This window comes from Schistocerca piceifrons, chromosome 7 (assembly GCF_021461385.2).
Source record: "Schistocerca piceifrons isolate TAMUIC-IGC-003096 chromosome 7, iqSchPice1.1, whole genome shotgun sequence".
Lineage (NCBI taxonomy): Eukaryota > Metazoa > Arthropoda > Insecta > Orthoptera > Acrididae > Schistocerca > Schistocerca piceifrons.
In genome coordinates, this window is record NC_060144.1 from 84,322,727 (window position 1) to 84,336,829 (window position 14,103).

Consider the following 14,103-nt stretch of genomic DNA (forward strand, 5'->3'; position numbering starts at 1 on the left):
AAGCACAATATGGAGACTACACACTAACCATGAAAAACATCCACATACCGTAACACCACCTCCTGCGTATTTCACTGCCGGCATTGCACAGGATGGCAGCTAACGTCCTCCAGGTATTCGCCAAAGTTACAACCTTACGTCGGATTTCAACAGGGTATGACGTCATTCGTCACTCTGAATCACTCGTTTCCAGTCGTCCACCGCCCAGTGCCGTCGCTCTTTGCACTCCGTCAATCGTCCCTTAGCACTGACTACAGAAATGCGTGGCTAATGAGGAGCATCGCAACCATCCTAGCACGTTGTTTCTAACTCCCTACGCACAGTCATTGTTCCATCTGGACTGCTGGTGGCACTATGGAACTCGCGAATGATTCCTTCCGCTGATTTCATGTGGTTCTTTATAACCATCCTCCGCAGAGCTCCACAGCCCATTTCCGTCAGTTAATGAGGTCCGGCTGGTCTTAGTGTAGCTATGGTTGGTCACATAACTAACATTCGACTTGGGCAGCTTTAGAACGACTAAAATGTCCCTGATCGATCTTGTAGTCAGATAACGTACAGTAATTAGTCCACGTTCCACAATTAGTAGTCCACTTGCGAAATTACGGAGAGTAGTCCACTTCCCAAGTTACGGAGCCTTCTGGTGTTACTGCCGGCCGAAGTGGCCGTGCGGTTAAAGGCGCTGCAGTCTGGAACCACAAGACCGCTACGGTCGCAGGTTCGAATCCTGCTTCGGGCATGGATGTTTGTGATGTCCTTAGGTTAGTTAGGTTTAACTAGTTCTAAGTTCTGTGGGACTAATGACCTCAGCAGTTGAGTCCCATAGTGCTCAGAGCCATTTGAACCATTTGAACCTCTGGTGTTACTCCTGTACTGACAACACAATAATCCCTACCGCCTTTTATGCTGGCGAGATAGGCTCTCGTGACATCTGCTGGTCAGTTCCGCATTACATAGGAGTGTCGGAACACTTTTTATCAGGTACTGTAGGTTGGAGGATTTTGCAATGTTTGTAGAGTCCTTCCAATGGCGCAATTCCTACAGGTCCCAGAGGAGAACATCTAGTAGGGCGTTCAGATGCCATAGGTAGGAACGTCAGCGAGCATGAACGTTAGGGCTGGACGTGTGCTCTCCTAGCGAAACTGTTAAGATGACTACTCTCAATAATGCTGACGTAAATTTTTCAATAGCTACACCTGTTTCGACCGATTAGCCGTAGATATTCATTGGTTTCTTCGAAGCGTGCTGGACGTTAACGTTCACATGTGGCCGCTACTAGTGGACTCAATGCTCTAATAGTACCGTCATGGAAATACCGACTCCTAGCATGTTGTGACACATTCATCATACTATCAGTATTTAATGACTAATCAGTTGAAACTGGAATACGCATTAAACGTTTCATGTCAGCATTGACTGCATCAAACTTTATACCGTATGGGCAAAATGAAACTGATTCAGTAAATATTTCACGCATCTTAAGGTAGGCAACGCAACTTACATTTTCTGCCCCAACTGCATATGATGTACTCGAATTTTTGAATGACTATCGAAAGGTGTGTGAAACATTTTCCAGGCCAGTTTACGACCCTGCATATAAAATAATGTGCAGAATGGTGCTCTTTGCCAATAACATTGGAAATATGAACAGTGCCATTACGTACACATTGTACTGTAGGTTCAGCATTTCTGAACGGGTTGCACTGACATTTCTCTGTATCTTCTTTGATTTGTTGCCCATCGATATATTCCTCCCGTTACAGTCTATTTAATTAATTTCATACTAAATTACCGGGACGTGGTGGACGATCTAGAAAATATTTCCTCTTATGGTTAAGTGTTTCTCTCCTACACTTTTGAGTAATTCTTCATTACGAACGACATCTCAATACGCCCGTGGCGAGCGAAGTGAAGTAAAAGTAACACCCCGGCTTCGTTCTCGGGACGACGGTGGTTCAGATTCCCATCTGACCATCCGCATCAAAATTTGAAATGGTTTCTCTAAACCGATTAAGGTCAACGCGATGTTAGTACATCTGAAACGGGACATGGCCTATCTCCTTCTGTAGTCCCAGCTTGGGCTGCGTCTCTAATGATCCCGTCACCGACGGGACGCCGAACCCCTATCCTCCTTTCTTCCTTCTGTGCTTGTATGTTTCATTTGCTTTTCACAACTTATGATCACAGTCACTATTAAATTATGAATGTATATTTCATATATTTATGTTTATATTTTATTTATAAAAATGCCTGTCAGTAGCAAAGTATTTATTTCCTTGTTATTATTTATTTATATTTTAGTTTATTTATAAGTAAGCCTAACAGTAGCAGAGTTACTGTCCTCGACGGAAAAAATATTTTGTTTGCATTCCATATTAAATTATGAAGAATCAAAGATATACCTTTTGAGTGACAACACTGTTACATGCTTAATCAAATAATCTGATATATAAAAATCCCGCTGTTCCATTTCCTCCAGTGCCTATCGCTATTTAAAGCTTACTAGTTTCGATAAATCGACGACAATAACTACACAGTTACTTTCGCTGAAACTCTCCCGATGCGCGGAACAAATAAAACCTTAAAAGTAAAAGATGAAAACAGGGTTCTAAAGAATAAAGACTTGTTCGACATTAAGAAAGTAAGCTGCGTCAGTTTGATAGAGCGTAAGGAAATGTAATATATAGTCAATTACCTTGAGAAGAGTAGTTGCACCGACTTTATATCTTAACTGATGGCACCCTTGAGTGTGCCACTTAAGGTACTGTGAAGAGAATGGAGCAGCACTCTCCCTACACAGAACATTCCGCATCTACTATGGGAGCGACGTCGTTTACTGCTGAAGACATGCTACCACAAGACAAGTCTTGTGGTGTCGAGTGTAATCGGACAGGGTGGTGGAAGGGGGTGGGGGGGAGCGGGAAGGGGTGGGGAGCGGCGGGGGGAGGGAGGGTGATGACGACATAATTGCCTATTCCACTGGCATAGCAACACCTTCTCTACTGTTTGTCACGAGGAAACGGCGTGTGGGATTGTGCGTCCAGTTGAAGGTAGTGACCGTATAGGCAAGCATATCATCGTGATAAAAACTGGTTCCGGCTGCACATAAAAAAAATCAATAAATAAATGTACGTCCGTTGTCACTTCGTCAGCTAAACCAAAAGTCATCTGTGGAGCAGGACGTCTTCCACCCCTCAGCCCCCCCCCCCCTCCATCCCCTTCCTCACACATGTGTTGGTTCAGATAAGATGTTTTTGTGTCTACTGCTGTGACAAGAGATCAGTGGTGCATTCATTCCAGCTTTTCATACATAACACCTTCACAATGAGTACCGAAGACAAATCAAATGCCGGTCGGAGTGGTCGAGCGGTTCTAGGCGCTACAGTCTGGAACCGCGCGACCGCTACGGACGCAGGTTCGAATCCTGCCTCGGGCATGGATGTGCGTGATGTCCTTAGTTCAGTTAGGTTTAAGTAGTTCTAAGTTCTAGGGGACTGATGACCTCAGATGTTAAGTCCCATAGTGCTCAGAACCATTTGAACTATTTTTTAACAAATCAAAGTTTAATGTTACGGCGGAGACTGCACGTAGCAAGAAGCATGATTGGTATGGGGTGGTGAAGCTTACTGGACATTGTTGAAGTTTCGAGAACATACCTTCACCGAGGAGTCAAGCAGTATATTGCTCTCTCCTACGCATATCTCGCGAAGAGACCATGATGATAAAATCAGAGAGATTAGAGCCCACACAGAGGCACATCGACAATCCTTCTTTCCACTAACAATACGAGACTGGAATAGAAGGGAGAACCGATAGAGGTACTCAAGGTACCCTCCGCCACACACCGTCAGGTGGCTTGCGGAGTATAGATGTAGATGTAGATGTAGACATGCCTTTTGATGCCTTTTGTAGCGTTCTCCCTTACTTTGCATCAACCACTACACAATCTGATACCGCAAAGCACTCTTGCACACTCGATGGTGACACTCTACGGCTGGGAACAGCAGTAGCCACAAAACGTACCTGGGGCTGGTGGCGGTTCTATGCGTTCGAGCATTTAACGACGAATATTGGATATCGATGGCCACGGTATCTTCTGGTCGTACTTTGGCCGAGCGTCACAGATGCCGAATAACTGATGCTAAATAATCGCCAACTTCTTTTCTTTTGAGATTAGGAATAAATCTGGCTCCGACTGCAAAAAAAAATGTTCAGTTTCTCAACCCCATAGCATCACTCAGGAGCCTCTTCAGTGGCCAGCAGCATATCACGATTGAGGTTATCTTCCATCGACCACTAAGGGAGCTGGTCCAAATATGTCGAAGTGTATAATCGAATCACATATAAAGTTGGTTCATGGCCAGTCATACAAAGTTGTATCAATTCAGCATCAATTTAGGCGGATCACATAATGGATACTGATAAACAGCAAGTTTAGTCAGGACCATTTGTCGTTAATTCTCAATACTATTCCGCCGTTCAGCGCGAAACCAATGTGACTCGTTTCCCCAACAACTTCCCTTTCCCAGCTAAGATTCTGGGTACGCTACTGTCGTTAGGTACTATACTTCTCATTTTGACTCTTTTAAAACACGTAGATCATTACACAATTAGATAAAAATGGAATGTTGAATGAGTGAAAAGGAACGAGCCCCAACAATGACCGGTTACGAGGATGGGCTTTAGTATCCGAAAGTGATTCGTATTCCCAACCCAGCCCAAGTATAGATACGGGAGAGAGGTGAGGCCCACACTCCATCCACAGGGGCGCTGTCACCGCCGCGGGTGTGACGCGCGGATCCGAGAGGAGGAGGAGGATATTAGTGTTTAACGTCCCGTCGACAACGAGGTCATTAGAGACGGAGCGCAAGCTCGTGTGAGTGAAGGATGGGGAAGGAAATCGGCCGTGCCCTTTCAAAGGAACCATCCCGGCATTTGCCTGAAGCGATTTAGGGAAATCACGGAAAACCTAAATCAGGATGGCCGGAGACGGGATTGAACCGTCGTCTTCCCGAATGCGAGTCCAGTGTGCTAACCACTGCGCCACCTCGATCGGTGCGGATCCGAGACTATGTAGACACAGCGGCCCGTACTTGCCGGTCAGTCCCTCCCTAGTCTATGAAGCCTTCAGTGTGCGCCATTGACCTTGCCTATTTTATGTTTTTGATTCGCGTTGCTCTCGGTATACGCTTAAGACTACTTCGTTACACTCTGAATTTGTTGTCGGTTAACCATTCTCTTCACCGACCTTTTCTTTATTTTTGGCTTCGGGCAGCAAATACCATACATCCGATGGTAGTTACAAAAGTGCCATACTAACGTAATTAGCATTTCTACAGCAGAACAATAAAAAGAGTTCAATGTATCGACGTAAGTTCTGAAAATAAAATAAAAATACTAAAAGACGAACACCAAACACCTAGTAACAGCTACAACAATCATCAGATTGTGAAATACAAAGATAAACTAGTCATAAAAATTAAAAAACACAAAATTACGGACAAGGTTCGACCCAGGCCTGTTCCAGAAGGTAATGACATCCACAGCAACTTATAATCGAAAGCTCGATAACGGCATCGTCTAAAGAGATCAGTTCTTAATACAAAGTAAAACCAGAAACTGACGTTCCGGTTTTCGACCCGGGCTATTTCCATGAGGAGACAAGATTATACAACTTGTAGGTCAAAGCTAAATAATACCTATAGAATACCTCTATATATACCTATATAATACCTATATACAGGGTAACAATAATTGAACTATATGAAAAGAAACGTAAATTAGTTACAAACTACGGCATACACACACTTTATTCAACATGTAAACGTCTCTGCAGATATTGGGATTTAGGTTTGAGATGTTCGATATGCCTGCCATCATTCACGGTCATGTGGCGCATATGAATAGCGAAATTGTGGCTGACCCGCTGACGTGTCGAAACATCGATGCTGTCGATGACCTTCTGAATGGGCGTTTCCAGTTCAGCAATGGTTTTGAGGTTATTGCTTTATACCTTGTCCTTAATGTAGACCCACAAAAAGACGTCGCATGTGTTGAGATCCGGAGAATATGGCGGCCAATCTAGGCCCATGCCAGTGGCCTCATGGTGTCCCAAAGCCAGAATGCGGCCCCAAAAGTGCTCCTTCAGCACATCAAACACTCTCCTGGTCCAATGGGGTTGACATCCGTCTTGCATGAACCTTATCTTGTCGAAATCAGGGTCACTCTGGATAATGGGGATGAAATCATCTTCCGAAACCTTCACGTACCGTTCGGTAGTCATCGTGCCATCAAGAAATATCGCACCGATTATTCCGTGACTGAACATTGCGCACCACGCAGTCACCCGTTGAGGGTGAAGAGACTTCTCGATTCAAATGGTTCTAAGTACTATGGGACTTAACATATGACGTCATCAGTTCCCTATACTTAGAGCTACTTAAACCTAACTAACCTAAGGACATCACAAACATCCATGCCCGTAGCAGGATTCGAACCTGCGACCGTAGCAGCAGCGCGGTTCCAGACTGAAGCGCCTAGAGACTTCTCGATCGCGAAATGCGGATTCTCAGTCTCCCAAACGCACCAATTTTGCTTACTGACGAACCCATTCAAACGAAAGTGGAATTCGTCGCTAAATCAAACCATGCACGCACCATCCCCATCATGCCCCGCAGCTAACAGTGCATTTTGAACTTCCTAACGCACAAACCTTTCAGAAGTAACGATGATTTTATTTCATGCAGTTCAATAATTGTCACTCTGTACTTCGAACAGCTAATATAAAGCAGGTGCACTTCAAGAGAGAGAGTAGCACATCGCAGCCGATATTTTGTGCGAAACCACCCGTGCAGCCGAGCTATACGCCATTATGACGTGTGACGGAGCCGCCACCACCGTTGTATCTTGATCACAGTGTCCAGAAGAGATAAATTTCAGCCAGTATAGGTGGTCGTGACAACAACCGTGTCCCAGCTTCATGCTGGTGAGAGAGGGGATGACTGATGACCATAGATGTTTAGTCCCATAGCGCTCAGAGCCATTTGGTGAGAGAGGTCACATGACATCTACTAAGCTTCACAGATGTGAACCATGCCCGCAAACAGACGTTCAGTTGTGTGGCCCCCATGTGCTTGCCCTTATGGTACTAGGATACTTACCGGTCACAATTCCAGTCGCATTAAGCAGCTTTCTTGAGCGTAGAGTTGTGATTCGTATAAGGGACAGGGGGTTTTGAGCGGAACTTTCCTTCCGCAATATCACTCGCAGCGAGTGATATTGCCTCGACGCCATTCTACCCAAAGCAAGCGGATGCCAAAGTCCAATGTCCGCGCATCTATCTACATCTACATTTACATCTACATTTATACTCCGCAAGCCACCCAACGGTGTGTGGCGGAGGGCACTTTACGTGCCACTGTCATTACCTCCCTTTCCTGTTCCAGTCGCGTATGGTTCGCGGGAAGAACGACTGTCTGAAAGCCTCCGTGCGTGCTCTAATCTCTCTAATTTTACATTCGTGATCTCCTCGGGAGGTATAAGTAGGGGGAAGCAATATATTCGATACCTCATCCAGAAACGCACCCTCTCGAAACCTGGCGAGCAAGCTACACCGCGATGCAGAGCGCCTCTCTTGCAGAGTCTGCCACTTGAGTTTATTAAACATCTCCGTAACACTATCACGGTTACCAAATAACCCTGTGACGAAACGCGCCGCTCTTCTTTGGATCTTCTCTATCTTCTCCGTCAGACCGATCTGGTACGGATCCCACACTGATGAGCAATACTCAAGTATAGGTCGAATGAGTGTTTTGTAAGCCACCTCCTTTGTTGATGGACTACATTTTCTAAGCACTCTCCCAATGAATCTCAACCTGGTACCCGCCTTACCAACAATTAATTTTATATGATCATTCCACTTCAAATCGTTCCGCACGCATACTCCCAGATATTTTACAGAAGTAACTGCTACCAGTGTTTGTTCCGCTATCATATAATCATACAATAAAGGATCCTTCTTTCTATGTATTCGCAATACATTACATTTGTCTATGTTAAGGGTCAGTTGCCACTCCCTGCACCAAGTGCCTATCCGCTGCAGATCTTCCTGCATTTCGCTACAATTTTCTAATGCTGCAACTTCTCTGTATACTACAGCATCATCCGCGAAAAGCCGCATGGAACTTCCGACACTATCTACTAGGTCATTTATATATATTGTGAAAAGCAATGGTCCCATAACACTCCCCTGTGGCACGCCAGAGGTTACTTTAACGTCTGTAGACGTCTCTCCATTGATAACAACATGCTGTGTTCTGTTTGCTAAAAACTCTTCAATCCAGCCACACAGCTGGTCTGATATTCCGTAGGCTCTTACTTTGTTTATCAGGCGACAGTGCGGAACTGCATCGAACGCCTTCCGGAAGTCAAGAAAAATAGCATCTACCTGGGAGCCTGTATCTAATATTTTCTGGGTCTCATGAACAAATGGCCTCGATTACATCCAAGATATGTCCGTTGGTCTTTTTATCAAACGTCGAATGTTGCCGTTTCTACAACACACTATGAGAATCCAAGAGGATCAACACGAACCGGAAAGTCTGTGTGCAATAATAAATAGACTCCCTGATGTCCAGCAACTCCACCGTATAGGCAGACGTTTCCGGCGGCAGTGCAAACATTTGGTATGTGTCGCTAAAGGGGCACATCCCCCTCACTTTTAAAGTCATCCGCATAGACGTAACCAAGGCCAACGTCGGATAAGAAAGTGCTCGAGGTCGTGATTAATGTTCTCTGCGGTCTGAAATCGGATGGCAAGCACGACACCGGGGCTGAGGTGAACAGAGTACCAAACGGGGACCAAAAGCAAAGGAGTTTCGAGTCTTATACGACTAGCGGTAAAAGATATCGCCATTCCTCATAGCTGCGAATTAGTAAGGGAGTTCGGTTCGCCCTTCACCTGTAAGGTTCCTTCGTAAGCCCCCAGAATTGAACCACCGCGCTGAGAGAGGCACAGTCACATGTGACGAATTCCGCTGTTATCGACCTCACGAACCGCCTGTTTCTTCCGCCGGTGTTTGCGTTACTGCCAGTGTCAGCGATCGTAAGCTGTGTTCTACCTGCGCAGAAGCCAGTCCCCGGTAGCTGAGTGGTCAGCGTGACAGAGTGTCAATCCTAAGGGCCCGGGTTCGATTCCCGGCTGGGTCGGAGTTTTTCTCCGCTCAGGGACCGGGTGTTGTGTTGTCATAATCATCATCATTTCATCCCCATCGACGCGCAAGTCGCCGAAGTGGCGTCAAATCGAAAGACTTGCACCCGGCGAACGGTCTACCCGACGGGAGGCCCTCGTCATACGACCTGCGTAGAGCAGGATAGAAAATGGTCAAAATAAAACTGGCCAATATAGTGCATCTTAAGACTGGCCCAACTTGCATCATCGGCCTAACGTGTGGATGATGCAAGTTGGGTTGCAGGTGATGTTCATTGGAGTGCTTGTGCTAAGATGCATTGTCCGGGCGAGTTTTATTTTTGCCGTCGTGTAGTTCCCAGAGATGACCGGATTTGCCCGCCTCTAGTTCGCTGACGGCGCGCAGCAGCAGCAGCAGCAGCAGCCGGTAGCGGCCCCGGAGGGCTCAGAGGGTGCGGGCACGCTGCCGCAGGTGGCGCTGTACCTGCCGCACTCGCTGCCGCACGCCCACGCCCACGCGCACGCCCACGCGGGCGGCCGCCACCACCTGCCGCGGCCCAAGTCCAGCATGGACGTGGCGCCCGCCGCCGCGCCCGCCCCCGACTACTGGTCGGAGGAGGCGTACGCCGACAAGATGCGGCGCCAGCTGGCGGCGCAGCAGCGCTTCCTGCGCTCGGCCAGCGCGCGCCTGCCCGCCCGCGGCTCGGGGGCCGCCACCCAGCAGGAGGCGCTGGCGGCGGGGCCGGCGCCGCCCCCGGAGCACCGCCACACGCTGCCCGCGGTCGCCAAGCCCGCCGCCGCCGCCTCCGTCGCGGCCCAGCACCACCCCACGACGCCCCATCGTTCCCAGCAGGTTCGTAGCCACTCGTTTTGCAATCCAAACGTCAAAAATGTCGAACCTTTTACAAGATTACATGTGGCAATTGCCCGAAATTTTACATCGGCCAAACAGGACACAAGGAACATATCCCTACTAAAGTTAGAGATGGCACGCGTGGTTCGACATTCGCTAAACACTTAGTGCAAACGGCTCACGCACCCAATCCTCCTTATACTACTCAGCTCTTGCATTGCGAAATGAACGGTGCGATGTTGGATATTTTGGAACAAATGCAAGATTTTTAAACACTTACTATATGACAAGAATTACCTTCTTAATGACCAGCCGCAGCTGCGAAACAAAAACTTTTTTGAAGGTTTTCAACCGTTGTTCCATCCGCCATAATTTGTGGCGTGCCATGGGGTTTTTTTAGGCTAGGCAGTAGTGCGAGGTGTCCTGATGAACACTCACCAGTCGACGTGCAGGCAGGGAAATCAGGACGCGCTCAGTGTAAAGACACTTCAGCTATCAAGATATTAGCAGTAAATTTTCAGAGTGTTCGGAATAAAGTTCCTGAATTTACTGCCCTCCAGGAAGCGCGTGGCGCGAAAATTATTCTCGGGACTGACACCTGGCTCAACCCTGAAATATTTAGTGAGGGTTGGAACGTGTATCGGAAAGACAGATTAGACACCGTAGGAGCTGGTGTCTTCATTGTAGTTGACAAAAATATTGTGTCTACTGAGGTCGAAGTAGAGTGTGATTGTGAAGTTATCTGGACACGTTTAACACGACTAGGGGAAATAAAGTTGATTGTGGGGTGTTATTACCGGCCACCAGGTTCCACCGTGGCAGTTCTAGAATCATTCAAAGGGAGTCTACATTCTGTATCGCAGAAGTACCCGGATCATGCTATATTAGTCGAGGGCGACTTCAACCTACCTAGATGTCTATGGACTCATTACAGGTGGTACGGACAAGGCGTCGTGTGAATTACTTTTGAACACATTATCTGAATACTGTCTTGAGCAGCTAAATCAATAGCCAACGCGTAATGAAAATATTTTAGATCTGGCAGCCACGAACAGACCAGACCTCATCGACGGTGTCAGTGCTGAGACAGGGATTAGTCATCATGACGTCATTACGACTATGGTTACGAAAGTTAAAAAGTCGGTCAAGAAGGCTAGGAGAGTATTCTTACTAGAAAGAGCAGATAAGCAGTCGTTAGCATCCCACTTAGTAAATGAATCGACTTCATTTACTTCCGGTACGATGGACGTGGAAGAATTATGGGCAAATTTTAAACACATTGTAAATCACGCATTGGACAAGTATGTGTCGAAAAAGTGGGTTACGGACGGAAAAGAAGGCTAGGAGAGCATTCTTACTAGAAAGAGCAGATAAGCAGTTGTTAGCAACCCCCTTAGTAAATGAATCGACTTCATTTACTTCCGGTACGATGGACGTGGAAGAATGATGGGGAAATTTTAAACACATTGCAAATCACTCATTGCAGAAGTATGTGCCGAAAAAGTGGGTTACGGACGGAAAAGACCTACGGTGGTTTAACAGCGCAATTCGGAGAACGTTCAGGAAGCAAAGGCAGTTGCACTCGCGGTGCAAGAAAGATCTGGAGAATGAGGACAGGCAAAAGTTAGTAGAGATTCGCGCTGCTGTAAAAAGAGCGATGCGCGAAGCATTCAACCACTACCACCGTCATACCTTAGCAAAAGATCTTGCTGAAAACCCAAGGAAATTCTGGTCTTACGTACAATCGGTAAGCGGGTCGAAGGCTTCCATCCAGTCACTCACTGATCAATCTGACCTGGCAACGGAAGACAGCAAAACGAAAGCTGAAATTTTAAATTCAGCATTTGAGAAGTATTTCACGCAGGAGGATCGTACAAACATACCTCCGTTAGAGTCTCGTACAGATTCCCGTATGGAGGACACAGTGATAGACATCCCTGGGGTTGTGAAGTAGCTGAATGGGTTGAAAATAAATAAATCGCCAGGTCCTGACGGGATTCCAATTCGGTTTTACAGAGAGTACTCTACTGCATTGGCTCCTTACTTAGCTTGCATTTATCGCGAATCTCTTGCCCAACGTAAAGTCCCGAGCGACTGGAAAAAAGCGCAGGTGACGCCTGTATATAAGAAGGGTAGAAGGACGGATCCTCAAAATTACAGACCAATATCCTTAACATCGGTTTGTTGCAGGATTCTCGAATATATTCTCAGTTCCAATATAATGAATTTATGATGACTGGATGTTGTGTGATGTCCTTAGGTTAGTTAGGTTTAAGTAGTTCTAAGTTGTAGGGGACTGATGACCATAGATGTTAAGTCCCATAGTGCTCAGAGCCATTTGAACAATTTTTTTATTATGAATTTCCTTGAGACAGAGAAGTTGCTGTCCATGCATCAGCACGGCTTTAGAAAGCATCGCTCCTGCGAAACGCAACTCGCCCTTTTTTCACATGATATCTTGCGAACCATGGATGAAGGGTATCAGACGGATGCCATATCCGGAAAGCGTTTGACTCGGTGCCCCACTGCAAACTCCTAACTAAGGTACAAGCATATGGGATTGTTTCCCAAGTATGTGAGTGGCTCGAAGACTTCTTAAGTAATAGAACCCAGTACGTTGTCCTCGATGGTGAGTGTTCAGCGGAGGTGAGGATATCATCTGGAGTGCCCCAGGGAAGTGTGGTAGGTCCGCTGTTGTTTTCTATCTACATAAATGATCTTTTGGATAGGGTGGATAGCAATGTGCGGCTGTTTGCTGATGATGCTGTGGTGTACGGGAAGGTGTCGTCGTTGAGTAACTGTAGGAGGTTACAAGATGACTTGGACAGGATTTGTGATTGGTGTAAAGAATGGCAGCTAACTCTAAATATAGATAAATGTAAATTAATTCAGATGAATAGGAAAAAGAATCCTGTAATGTTTGAATACTCCATTAGTAGTGTAGTGCTTGACACAGTCACTTCGATCAAATATTTGGGCGTAACATTGCAGAGCGATATGAAGTGGGACAAGCATATAATGGCAGTTGTGGGGAAGGCGGATAGTCGTCTTCGGTTCATTGGTAGAATTGCTAACTCTAAATATAGATAAATGTAAATTAATTCAGATGAATAGGAAAAAGAATCCTGTAATGTTTGAATACTCCATTAGTAGTGTAGTGCTTGACACAGTCACTTCGATCAAATATTTGGGCGTAACATTGCAGAGCGATATGAAGTGGGACAAGCATATAATGGCAGTTGTGGGGAAGGCGGATAGTCGTCTTCGGTTCATTGGTAGAATTTTGGGAAGATGTCGTTGATCTGTAAAGGAGACCGCTTATAAAACACTAACGCGACCTATTCTTTAGTACTGCTCGAGAGTTTGGTATCCCTATCAGGTCGGATTGAGGGAAGACATAGAAGCAATTCAATGGCGTGCTGCTAGATTTGTTACTGGTAGGTTTGATCATCACGCGAGTGTTACGGAAATGCTTCAGGAACTTGGATGGGAGCCTATAGATATAGAGGAAAGGAGGCGTTCTTTTCGTGAATCGCTACTGAGGAAATTTAGAGGACCAGCATTTGAGGCTGGCTGCAGTACAATTACACTGCCGCCAATTTACATTTCGCGAAAAGACTACAAAGATAAGATAAGAGAGATTAGGGCTCGTACAGAGGCATATAGGCAGTCATTTTTCCCTCGTTCTGTTCGGAGTGGAACAGGGAGAGAAGATGCTAGTTGTGGCACGAGGTACCCTCCGCCACGCACCGTATGGTGGACTGCGGAGTATGTATGTAGATGTAGATGTAGGGAGTAATCATTATACCCTTGCCAACGTGTTTTCAGCACTCCCGTTTGCTGAATAGCTGGGATTATCTTAACCTGTATTTCAAACCCGTAGTTATCCTCATGAAGTTCGATGATTAGCCCGAATATGCTAGGTCGGCTTAAAATAGTAAACGCATTGCTCCCCTCACTTTTGATATCCAACAAGACAGTCGATATATCTTTGTTCCTTACAGGATAACGCATACGTCGCCGGCCGAAGTGGCCGCGCGATTCTGGCGCTGCAGTCTGTAAC

The 14,103-nt window shown here is 46.2% G+C and overlaps 1 protein-coding gene across 1 annotated transcript in view; it reads left to right on the forward strand.

Annotated features, from left to right (window-relative positions):
- LOC124805452 overlaps nucleotides 1-14,103 on the forward strand; it is a gene marked incomplete at its 5' end in the record, with an annotated part of 688,368 nt that overhangs the window by 158,103 nt on the left and 516,162 nt on the right. Inside the window, one exon of the mRNA XM_047266014.1 lies at nucleotides 9,576-10,040. Within this exon, the coding sequence (XP_047121970.1) occupies nucleotides 9,576-10,040 (465 nt within the window). The remainder of the gene's footprint in view (nucleotides 1-9,575; nucleotides 10,041-14,103) is intronic.